The 11,808-nt window shown below is 59.7% G+C and overlaps 1 protein-coding gene across 1 annotated transcript in view; it reads right to left on the bottom strand.

The window, feature by feature from the left end:
- Window positions 1-9,046: 9,046 nt before the first annotated feature.
- PTPA (protein phosphatase 2 phosphatase activator) overlaps window positions 9,047-11,808 on the bottom strand; it is a 31,144-nt gene continuing 28,382 nt past the window's right edge. Inside the window, exon 10 of the mRNA XM_014736077.3 lies at window positions 9,047-10,585. Within this exon, the coding sequence (XP_014591563.2) occupies window positions 10,508-10,585 (78 nt within the window). The 3' untranslated portion in view covers window positions 9,047-10,507. The remainder of the gene's footprint in view (window positions 10,586-11,808) is intronic.

The raw sequence follows: 11,808 nt of genomic DNA, 5'->3' as shown, positions 1-11,808 counted from the left end.
GTGAGCCTCACCTCACGTGCCGTCCTGCCTCCTGCCACCTCCCCAACTCCCTGGGACAGGTTTTCTGTCGCCACAACCCTATCCCCTGGCACCCCAGCCCTGCCTGTCCTCCCCCTCCCCGTGACCACTGCCCCCTTTCACACTGGGCATGGACACAGGGAGGGTTATGGTCAGGAGTGCATGCCCAGCAGCGTCATTGGGTGTGGTAGCAGCCATCGCTGCCCTGTGTTGGCAGCACTACAGCCTGTCTGCAGCCAACCAGCGACTGTGTCTAGGCAAGGAAGGGTCTCACCTACCCTCACCTGTGGCCTGAGATCCTTGGGGATCAGCCCTCTGCCTTGGGCTGAGGTACCGGCCTGTGGAAAGAGGAGCTGCCTGGTCAACTGCCCCAGGCCCAGTCCTCGGGCCAGGGCTCAAGACATCAGGCTGGTGGTCGGTGGAAGGGGTAATTCAGCAACTGGCATGTCCAAGGGAGTGAGGGAGCATGCACATGGGCATGCATGGCAGGGGCAGGGGGGCCTGGGAGAGTCTGCCGTATCCCCAAGCCCAGGAGCACCCCCTTGGCAGCACCACGTGCCTGGGGACCCTCTCCTCCTCTTACAACCTTCCTGTATCTGGCTCGCGTTTATCTTCTCTGGCGAGTTCAAGGCACCCTCAGGGACAAGCCACAAAATACAAATTGTGTAATTTCAGTGATTCTGCACATGACTTAAACGCTCTGATATTTGCATTTAAAACCAATATTGCACAATATAAAGATGAATGATAAAACGTGTGCTAAACATTTAAAATTTTGATTTTTCTTTACTTGGGATGACATTAAATGGCAAATAAAAAACACCATGTCGAGTTGAGAGAGTCTGTGGAAGGAAGGAAAAGCATTCTGTATTCCTTTAATGGCTCTGTTTCCTGCTTTTTTGAGCAAGGGGCCCTGCATTTCCATTTTGCACTGGGCCCCACAATTACGCAGCTGGCCCTGCCACCAGCATCCCCAGGACAACACCCGCCCAGCTTAGCAAACCTGGCAGAAAGGGTATCTTCCCAACAGCTCTGACAGGAAGTACCAGGGCTGGCGCTCATTGGCACAGCCTGGCTCACATGCTCACCCCTGAACCAATCACAGCCAAGGGGGAGGCAGGTCTGGGCCTGTGTCCATCCCTAAGACTAGAGGGCCTGTCGGCTCACCTCACCCCTTCCAATGGGTTCTCCATAGGGAAGAGGGATTCTGTTCCCAGAGGAATGAGGACTGCACAGCCGCCAAACCCCGCTGTCCTTTCTCTACATACTCTTCATGCTTAGTTTAAAAAATAAGAAAGAAACCACTGGGCAGGGGAGCAATTTCGTTCCACTCTCCTGGTTCAGATCACCCCAGTCTCCTTTGCAGGGTCCTCCTCTCCTTCCTCTACGTGCCACGGAGGCTCCTGGCTCAGGCCTTGGCCGCCTTCTCCCTTCTGGCCTCCTTCTCCCTTCTGGCCGCCTTCTCCTGGACAAGCTCGTGCTGTGCATCAACCCGCAGACACCTCCATCTCCAGCCGGGACCTCTATGCTGAATGCAGCTGAGGGGGCCCGGCCCTGCTTGACCTCTCCTCTTGGGGTACCGGGCACCTCAGAGCTCACCTGTCTGGACCCAGACCCCTGAGAGCCACCCCAGCACCTGTTTCTCCCCCGTCTTTCCCATCCAGTCGATGGCATCACCAACCAGCAAGTTGCTGAGGTCAAGAACTTCAGAACATCTCCACTGCTTCTTTGCCCATAAACCCAAATCTGGTCCCTGGGAAAATCCTGGCAGCTCTCCTTTGGGAGAGATTCACAACCCACCCTCTGGTCACCATCACGGCTCTCGCTCTCCTGGTCCAGCCACGCCGCCGCTGCCTGGGTTACGGCTCTAACCTGCTTGCTAGTCTTCCTAGTTTCACCCCTCCTACTGTCCATTCTCTCGCACGTGGCGGTGTGTAAGTCAGCTCGTGGCAGTCCCCAACTCGAATACTGAAAACTGATTGGGAGGCAGAGTTCAGTCGGAGCATTTGCCCATCTCTGTGGCGTAAGTACTCCCACCTTGGCAATTTCAAGCTGCCAGTGTGACATCGCTGGACGTGGAGTGGGAAAGACCCACTAGGACCCATGTCAGACAAACCCGGTTCCACCTGGCCCCACGGGAGGAGCTGGTGGCCCCAGGCTGTCCCTGAAACCTCCAAGCCCCGATCCGTCATCCCCACCTGGAAGGTGATGCCGCTTTCTCGGCTCGCTGGAGGGACTCCATGAGGGAGCATGGAGAGCCTGTCCTGCAGGCTGGCACACGTGTGGCCATCACCCAGAATAGTCACCATTGTCCTTGCTATCCTGCTACTTCGTCATCTTTGAGCACCAGCCCTGCCTCCCGGAAAGAAACCGAGCTCTGTGGGGAGGAGCCTCTCAGACAGGACCCAGGTCTGGGGCGGGTCCAGCAGGGGGAGGACGAGGGCTCCCCAGACATCTGAGGTGGGACAGCACAAGGCAGCCAGGGCCACCCTGAGGCTTCAGGTCGGGCCCCAGGGAGGGGCTGCAGGTGCGTGAGCTTCCATGGGAAAGAGACCAACGCCTCGCCTATCCAGCCACCTGGGCTTCCGTTTCCTCCTCTGTGGAACGGGGACACAGGCGGCCCATGGTGAGGAAGAGGCGAGACATCATTTTAAGCACTTCACCTGGGGCCAGACGCAAGGCTGGGCTCAGGAGCCCCCCGCACCCAGGTCTCTGGGGACATCCCCAGGGGTCAGGGTGCTGGCGGCTTCCGGGGCCTGAGCAGTGGTGGCAAATGAGGGCGCAATGGTGCAGGAATTCGCATGGAATGGGGCAGAAGCAGCTCCTAAAGGAGCTCGTTCAGCCCGGAGGGCTTACCAGGCCAGCACGGTCCAGCCTGGAGGCCGGGCCTGGGGGAGCAGCAGCAATGGATGCCCAGCCCCTGGCTACACCTCAGAGCCTTCCCAAGGGGTCCTCTCTGCTGGGGCCGTCCCACCGGTCCTCTGCAGTGCCCATGGCCCCCTGCAGGCCCTCTCATGTCCTCCTGAAATCTCCATGAGGACCCAGAGGCCATGACTGAGCTCAGTGGTTAGAAGTCTGTGTGGGGCCGACGGCCAGCTGTGAATACCTCTCACCAAGGCAGTCTTCACCTTGCTGTGCCTTGGGCGCCACACGCCCACCCATAGGGTGGCTTGTAAAGAAGAGATGAGATTGTCAGGTGAACTTCTGTGGGTCGTGCGATAACCCCGTAAGGCTGTGCTTATTTACCCCAATTTCTATCTGAGGAAACTGGGGCCCAGACGGGTTGAGGAACTGACTCAAGGTCACACAGCAGGAGGTGCAAGAGCTGACCCCAGAGCCCACACACACCTTGACCATGACACTCCCCACCCCTTGCAGAGGTTGGGGGCAGCTCTAGAAGGGTCTTCCCAGGCAGCAGAGCCGACCCAAATGTCCCCCACTGGAGGTCTGAGCAGTCTGTCTACCCACGGCCTCCCACTGGGGCTGGACTCTGGTTCTCTGGGGATGAGGCGTCCGCACTCTGCCTGCCTTTGCAGTGTCCTTTGGAAAAGCCCCAACCTCGTCCCAAGCAAACACAGAGGGAAAAGGGATTTGTCCACACCCAGGCTAAGAGATCTATCAAGAGGTCAGCAAAGGTCCAGCTGGAGAGGGGGCTAAGTGTCCTGGAGCAGTGGCACAGACAGAGGGGACAGCATCGAGACAAGAGCCAGGGACACGGTGGGCCGCCCTGTGGGAAGGGACCCACCTCCCACGCCTTTCCATGCATGGAGCGCCGACTTCGTGCCAGGCGCCATGGACACTCCAGCTCAGCGTCACGGTTCTGGACTGCCATCCACACTCGCAGATGAGAGAACAGAGGGGCTCAGAGAGGTGAAGGCCCTTGTCTGAGGTCACACAGGTCTGCCTGATTCCCAGATCCTTTCCACTACCACGTGCCCTAGAGACCTTGTGTGTCCCTGGTGTCCCTGGTCCTGGGCACAGTGCCCTCAACGCCCCCAGCTCAGAGGAGGGTGATGGATGAAGCAGGGACTCAGGAACCTACCCCCTGCAGTACTGCAAGCATTGGGAAGAATAGAACCACTTGTCCCTTGGTTTATAAGCCCCCCCAGTCCAGGCGATAGGCAGGAGAAAGTGCACCTCAACTCCAGGGTTGAATTCTGCCCCTCATCCATGTCTGCCAGGGTCCTGAGAGCAGGGACTGGCTCCCAGAAGTCACCAGCGGGGACCTCAACTCTCCCGGTCCGAAGGCTTTCTGAGGAAGCCCAGCTGCCTCCTCTCGCTGGGTGTGGCCTCTGGAGTCCCCATCACTGGTCCCACAGTGCTTTACTCCCAGAAGCCCCGGCCCACATGTCTGCCTCCCTCTCAGAGAGGCTCTGAGCCAACCCCAGGCTGAGAGCTCCTTCCCGCCCTTTATCCTGATCCACCTGAGGAGCTCTCCCCTCCCCTCTGTCCCTCCTGCCTCCCGGCCAGAGGTACACCAGACTCCAGTGCTCTTTAGGGGAACATTTCTTTTAATCAGTTTCTCTTTTTTTTTCCTCATTATAAAATAATATGTGGACATTGTAGATTTAAAAATCAATTATGGAAAACAAAAGCAAAGTTAAAACATACCACAATCACTTTCTCTTTCTTCCGGGGTTCAGGAATGTTTACCATTTTCACAAGCATCTTTGGGGAGTGGAAGAAGCAAGAAGGATTTCTCAAAAACCCTCACATCCTCACCACCCAGAGATAATAAGCACATTAACTCCTGGGGAAACAGCCTTCTGGTCCTTTGTCCATGGAGATGGGCAGACAGACAGATAAAAAATGTAGATATTTTACCAAAAGGGGTTGTACTTTACCTACAGTCGTTGTAGCTGTTATCCTTGCTTAACAATAGGTCGTAAGCATCTTTCCAAAAGAGTAAACGGATAAGCGCGTCATCTGATGGCCCATTGTATGACTGCTCCATCCGGCCTCTAACAATCCCCAACTGCTGGACACATAGGGTATTTCCAATGTTTCATTAGGATAAGTCATGCTAGAATATGTGCCAGGAGGGAGGGTCCTGTCTGTCCCGTTGACCGTAGCATCCTGGTGCCTGGCGCAGAGAGGGCTCCAGTGATGTCTGCTGGGCGAGTGAACCAATACGAGCCACAGTAAGCAGCCTCCCGGCTCAGCCCTGATGGTCCCCACGAGGACTTTGGGTCCTTAGCCTGCAGTTGCTCTCAGGTTCCCCAGGGCTGTTCCAATAGGCTGCCTTGGACCCTGCTTTTTCCTCCCTCTGCTAGTTTCTCTCCCCTCCGCCCTAACTGCACCCTCATCTCTCCCCAGCCCACTGCACTTCCACCTCAGCCTCAGAGCCCTCAGAACTGCTCTCTCTGAGGTCCCCAGCACACCCCAACTTCAGTGCTGGCGGTCTGGCCTCAGGGCAGCAGTGGACACACTGAGCACCCGCTTCTGCCGCTCAGTGGCAGCTCTCTGCCTCCAGACAGGGTGCCACCGCCTCCTCTCCTCCACCGGCTTCTCCCGGGTGATCCAGCCCACTCTGTGCCTCCATCATCCCTCCACAGGGAAGGCCTCTAACTCTGTTACAGCCACTCACAGACTGTCCTGAGCATCTGCAGTGTGCGCACCCTCCTAGGGATGGCAGGAGACAGGACAGCCGTGCAGGGAGCAGCGGTGCTGGGTGCTGAGCACAGGGGGTGGGCCCCAGCCGCCCACCAAGGAACCCTAAGTAAAGAGAAGCTGTGTCTGCAAACAGCCCGTATCACACCTATCTTCCAATGAGGTGGCTGCACCTCTCCCCCTCCCACCGGCCCTGAAGATCCCGGAGCTGCCGGGCTGCACAGACACGTGCAGCTCCCATAGCTGGGTGCCAAGCGCTCAGAGCGGGGACAGGCATGAGGCCATGTGAGCACATCCAGGACACCTGCCCTGGTGTGGGGGCCAGGTGAGGACTCCCAGAGGACGAGAGGCCTCAGCCAAGCCCTGAAGAATGTCCAGGGGTTCCAGTGAGGAAAAGGGTTCTGGGAAGAGGGCCAAATGCTAAGTGTGCAGTGGCCCGGAGAGTCTGAGGAAGAAAGAGGAGGCCGGTGCACCGGAACCTAGAGCGCAGGGGGAGGAAGGGAGCCTGGTGGGGGTTCTGGAAGTCCCTGCAGCCCGGCCCCCCACTCCACTGGGGGTTGGGTCTCAGCAGCCCTGCCAGCCTCAGCATCAGCCAGGCCCAAAAGCCTACCCCACAGAGCTCCTCAAACCAGCTGAGCGACACTCCCGCTGAGCACAGCATCCTCCCTGAGGCCTGCTCCTGCCCCGAGGCTCCTCCCAGGCACAGAGGGGAGTCCCCAGAGTCATTGAGAACTCCTCCCTCTCCCTCAGCACCAAATCCTACCTGGATCTCCCCGTTCCCAGCCCGGGGCCTCTCTGCCCTGCACAGGGCCGTCAACATCTCTTACCTGGGCCCAGGCACCAGCCCTGTCGCTGGCACCCAGCTTCCAATCCAGCGCCCAGACAGCTGCCCCAGTTTCCTGAAACCCAATCTGGGTGTCTCTCTCTCTCTCTCTCTCTCTCTCTCTCTCTGTCACACACACACACACACACACACACACCAGTTAAACATCCTCCCTGGTCACTGATTCAACGTGTACCGGGTGCCTCTCTGTGCCAGTCTCTGCTGGCACTGGGATACAGCAGCAAGCGGGTCCCTGCCCTCCTGTGGCATCTTCCAGCAGAGAAGACATTCCTTCAACGCATACATTCTGCAGGTAATTAAAGCAGTTGTGCTGTGTGTCGAGGGGATGAGCTGAGCGCTGTGGGCGCCCCTCACAGAGCCCTCCGCAGGCCAGCCTCCACCTGCCTTCCCAGCTCTGCCTCCTGCGGCAGCCCCCACACCTCCGCTCACACAGCCTCCCACCAAAATGCCCTCTGTCTGTGCCCATCATTCAAGGCCCCGCTTGAATGCCACCTCCTCCACAGAACCTTCCCGAGCTCCCCCTGGAGTCCATCGTCCCCCTTCTTCCATGGCTAGTCCACTGTCTCTCTGTTTCCCCCACTAGGTTGGAAGCTTCCGGAAGGCAGGATTCTCACCTTTTTCATCTCCACATTCCCCCAAATGCCTGTGACATAATGCTTGTTGGACTCAAGAAAAACATGTCACCCGACTTGGGTGCAAGCCTTGGGCACACCGAGCCCTCACCATGTTCTCCTTCCACCCCCAACTCCTGCCTGGGGTTCCTCCCAGGAAAGGCCTCTGCCCTCACCTCCTGGGAGCACAGCCTGGCTGCGGCCCCTGCGAGCCAGGAGGGAACACAGCTGGAGCTCACCTTGCTCTCTGGGGCCTCTGGGGCCCGGGATGGCGGGAAGCCTCCAGCCCTGGGGAGCCACCCCATTCTTGGTTTCCCTTCATGGCCCCGCTGACCCTCAGGGACGACAGCAGTGCAGCCATCCTGCAGCGAGCACAGCATGAGCAGGAGTGTGAACCCTCACCACGTCGCATCTCCCAGGTCCTGAGTGGGCTTCCCACCCAGGCAGCCCTCTTCTCTCCCTCCCTCATCCCCACTGCTCCCTCGGGGAGCCCTGCAGACCCCTCCCTGACCCCCCGGCTGCCCCGCTCTGGACAGCACAGCCAGCTGCCTCCTCCAGCCCCGAGCCCGCCAACAGCAAATCCCTCTCCCCAGTCTGCCCAGCTCCGTAACCGGCATCAAGAACTGGGTTGCTCTTGGCTGCTCCTTTCCCCTCCCACCTTCCCTCCTGTGGCAATACCTCCCAACACAGCCTGAATGGGACCACCTCTCACCACCTCCACTCTGAACCCTAATCCAGGGTTCCTCCCACACGGTGCCCACCTCCCCTCTTGCCCCACACACCCCAAGCCCTTCTCAGGTCCAGAACCCTCCAGAAGCTTCCCAGAGAACACTTAAGATGAGACCCCGAACCCCCGGGCAGAGCCCAGAAGGCAGCCGCCTTGGAGCCCGGCCTGCTCTCCCCAGCTGCCCCTCCCCCTGCGGCTCTCCCCAGGGCTGCTCCTCCTCTTGGGGGTCTCAGCTCACACGCTCCAGGGTGTCTTTCCTGACCCCGGTAGCTCCTGTAAACCCCCCTCACCACCCTAACTGCTGGTATGCTCTTCATAAAATACGCACCACTACCTACCACTCTGGGATTCAGGGATTTACTGGTGTCGTCTACACTAGAATGAGGAATACGCAGCCACCACTTGAGAAATGAATGAATCTCACACTCCGTGACCTAATTGTCGTCATGCCCATTTTTCAGATCAGGAAGCTGAGACTGAGTCAACCATCAGGGTCTCCTGCTACTAAGTGATGGGCCTCGGGTTGAACTCAGGTCCGCCTGACTGCAGAGGCCGGGCTCTGGGCCCCAGGCTATCCTGGGCCCTCTGCAAGGCCTCCAGGGCCAGGAGGAAGCTCTTGTTGTCTGAGGAGACTCATCTGAAGACAGAAGCCCAGGAACAGGAGTTCCCAAGGAAGTGTCCAAGAGTCTCAGGCAGAGCAGCGCGTCTCCCGACTCCAGCACGACAGGGACACGAGGGGTGGCGGGACAGGAGAGCACTCCCTTTAAGAACTGCTGGGACACGGTTCACAGCCAGGTCCAGGCCAAAGGCTCCCGCAGGCCAGTCTGGGGCTGACTCCAGAGTCCAGAGAGGCTGCTGTCACCGAGGGCAGCCACAGTGACCGCGGGCCCTGAGCTGAGGACTCTGCACCCTTCACTCACTGTTACAGTCACCCTGTGACGGTCCCCGCTGTATCGATGAAGCTGAGGCTCAGAGATTCAGTGACTCACCCAGGACCTTGCAGCTCGGGGTGGAGACAATCAGGATCTGAACCCAGATCTCTGCTCCGAGCTCCTCGAGCAACATCACACATTCAGTTGGGTGCCTTCCTGCCGCCCAGGAAGGAACCAACCCAGACCCCACCGCAACCACCCAAGCCCCAGCCTCAGGGCCAGGGAGGGGACTCGATGGAGGAACAAACAGTCATGCGGAGATGGAACAAGCATGTGGCATGAAAGGACACATCTCACACAGGTAACAGGTGCAAAACAGAGGCTTTAATCAGAACAGCAATGAAGGCGCAGGGGCTGGGGGCCCGAGGGGGCACGGAGACAGAGGAGCCAGGAAGGCGGTGGTCTGGGTCCCGGCAGGGAGGCAGGTACTGGGCCTCTCCTCAGAAAACTGTTTCTGTGACTCTTGTGGCTCCTGTCCAGCCTCTGCGCAGGCCACTGGCCCAGATCCAAGAGTCAATGCCCTGGACTGTGCTTCTCGGGTGCTCCCCCTTCCCAAAGGGTGTGTGGACCCAGCTATGGGGAGGGGGCTGGAGAAGGCCGGCCTTGGCTTTGGCAGGGCAGAGGCTGCAAGAGCCAGGCCCGGGAGCAGCCCTAGAAGATTCTGGAACTGGCCCGCTGCCACCAGCACCCCGTCACCCCTCAGGTGGGCCTGCCCAGCCTGGCCCCCGTCCATCCTCTGGGCCCAAGTCCGGGCTTAGGGCGCCATCACTCCCTCATCCCGGGATGCTACAGGGCGAGGTCAGGGGGGCTGGAGGACAAGGGCTGCTGCTTTCTGAGCCCTGCTGTGGCCTGCTCACCCACCGCCCACAGGGGCCGGGAAGCAGGGCCAAGGGCACTGGAAGCAAGCAGAGTGAGGAGGGAACAGAAGCTGCCGGATGTAAGACTGCCGAGAGGAATCAGGGTTCTCCACAACCACTGCTGGCCCCAAGCCCCTCCCCGAGTCCCGGCCCCCTCCCAGCCAGGGAGAGCTTCGGAAGGGCAGGCCTCACCCAGTCAGCCGGTGAGCAAGCCCTGTGGGGCCCTCCCAGGAGCCCAGCGGCCGCCCAAAGGGCAGCTTCCAGAGGCTGCCCTTGGGGAGGGAAACAGGTGTGGCTGTGGCAGGAAAGTCAGAACAGAAAAGCCAGGATGAGGCGCTGGACACAGGTGTCCAGAGGCCCAGGGCAGCACGAGGGGAGCTGGGAGGGGTCACCAGAACAGCTACTGCTTCTTCCTACCTGACCCCCGCCCCCAGGCTGGCCACCAGCCTCAGCCTCCAGCCCTCAAATCCCCCGATGCCTACCAAACACAGCTTGGGGACCCACCCATCCTGCGGGGAGCAACTGCTCCACCCCTAGAAAGACAAGGGGCCTGCGAAGGGAAAGAGGCAACAGAAACAGCGAAATAGCCCTCCCCAGAGGAGCGGAGCAGCCCAGGCCTCAGGGTGCGCTGCACCAGAGGGAGCGGGAGCCGGGGCAGGCCCAGGGACCCTGGCCCAGGCCCTCTCTTCTTGCCTGCCCACCACAGGAGAAGTCACTTGGTCACTTCTCCCAACTGGGGTCCTTCAGCCTCACGCCCTGAGCCTCCCTCACACCATGCTCACCCCCCACCCCAGGAAAGAGCCTCTTGTCAAACAGAAAGAACAGAGGGGGCGGGGAGGGGGCCGTGGCTGGGGTCGGGGGCAGGCACAGGAAGTGCGGCCTGGATGGCTCTGGCTGCTCAGCCCCTCCTAGCTCGACGTGACAGGGTGGATAGGCAGCAGGCTCCCGAACTTGAAGTGCTGGATCACAGGGAACTTCTCCAGGCACTGTGAGGAAGGAAGGGGGAGAGCAGAGAGGTGAGGGCTGCACCACACCCCTGCCGTGGCCTGCTCGGCCTCTCGGGCCTCCAGGGGCCCCTGGACAGCCCCGAGGCTCTGTCCAGCGCAGTTCTAGGAAGTTTCCATCCAGGACCCAAGAAGTGGCCGTCTCAGAACAGCCCCCAGGCTTTGGAGGGAGGGGCAGCTTCCTAGCTGTTCTCGACCACAGCCTCCCACCCAAAGACCCCACTCCATGACAATCAGATCCACCAAGTAACGAGCATGAGAGTGACAGAGGGAGAGGGAGAGAAGCAGCCCAACCCCACAGAGCAGAAGCCAAGAGAGGCAGCCAATGACATCACTTGGCCCAGAGGGAGAAGTTGGACACCAGAGGTGAAAAGAACCCTCCAGATCACTGGGGACCCTGTAGCCAGGTCCCAGGCCTGGAGAAGAGGTGTGAGGACACTGGACACAAGCCTGAGAAGAGTCCCAGGCCTGCTTTCTCCAATTTTCAGTTCTTTGGACTGAAAAAGGCATCTTGGCACTTCAGAGCGAGACAATAAGAACCAGCTGAGAGCCCCCACCCCCACCCCCGGCAATTCCCAGCAGCCCAGTGCATGGAGCGAGGGTGGCAGAGCTGGGGGATGGCCCTACTCCCCAAACCCAGCCCAGCAGCGGCCTCAGCCCCAGGGCTCTGGCAGAGAAGAGGAGATGGAGAAATCGGCAGGGCCTGCACCCCAGAAGCTGGCCTGGTCCACAGGCAGCCAGACCCCAGACCCACACGCCTCTGCCCTCCGGCCCGGGCACGGCGTCAGCACCGCACAGGACCAGGAAGGGGAGGAAGGCCCAGCTCCCAGCCTCCCGCAGCAGCCCTGCTGTGCCTGCCACCCAGGCCCTGGTCACTAGCTGCTTCTCACAGGCAGCTCTCCCAGGCATGTGAGAATCTGCCCCTCTAACACTTTTGGCCACAAAACAACCAGAATGTGCTGGGCACCCCCTGGCTGGCATGGAATAAGACTTATGGCCTTAGAAGGGGTGACCGTCCCATTCTGTGATTGTGGTCTCAACTAACTTCGAAGGACAAAGGCCCGCCATGACCGGCCAGGCTCCCTCACCTCAACAACCAGCTGCAGAAACAAGGAGATCTCGGTCCAGTGTGTGTGTCAGGGTGGGGTCAGTCCACAAGGACAAGGGGGGCCAGGAGGGGAGCAGGAAAAGGGAAATCTTTGTGT

Source organism: Equus caballus, chromosome 25 (assembly GCF_041296265.1).
Source record: "Equus caballus isolate H_3958 breed thoroughbred chromosome 25, TB-T2T, whole genome shotgun sequence".
NCBI classification, from domain to species: Eukaryota; Metazoa; Chordata; class Mammalia; order Perissodactyla; family Equidae; genus Equus; species Equus caballus.
This window is presented reverse-complemented; position numbering and strand designations above follow the sequence as displayed.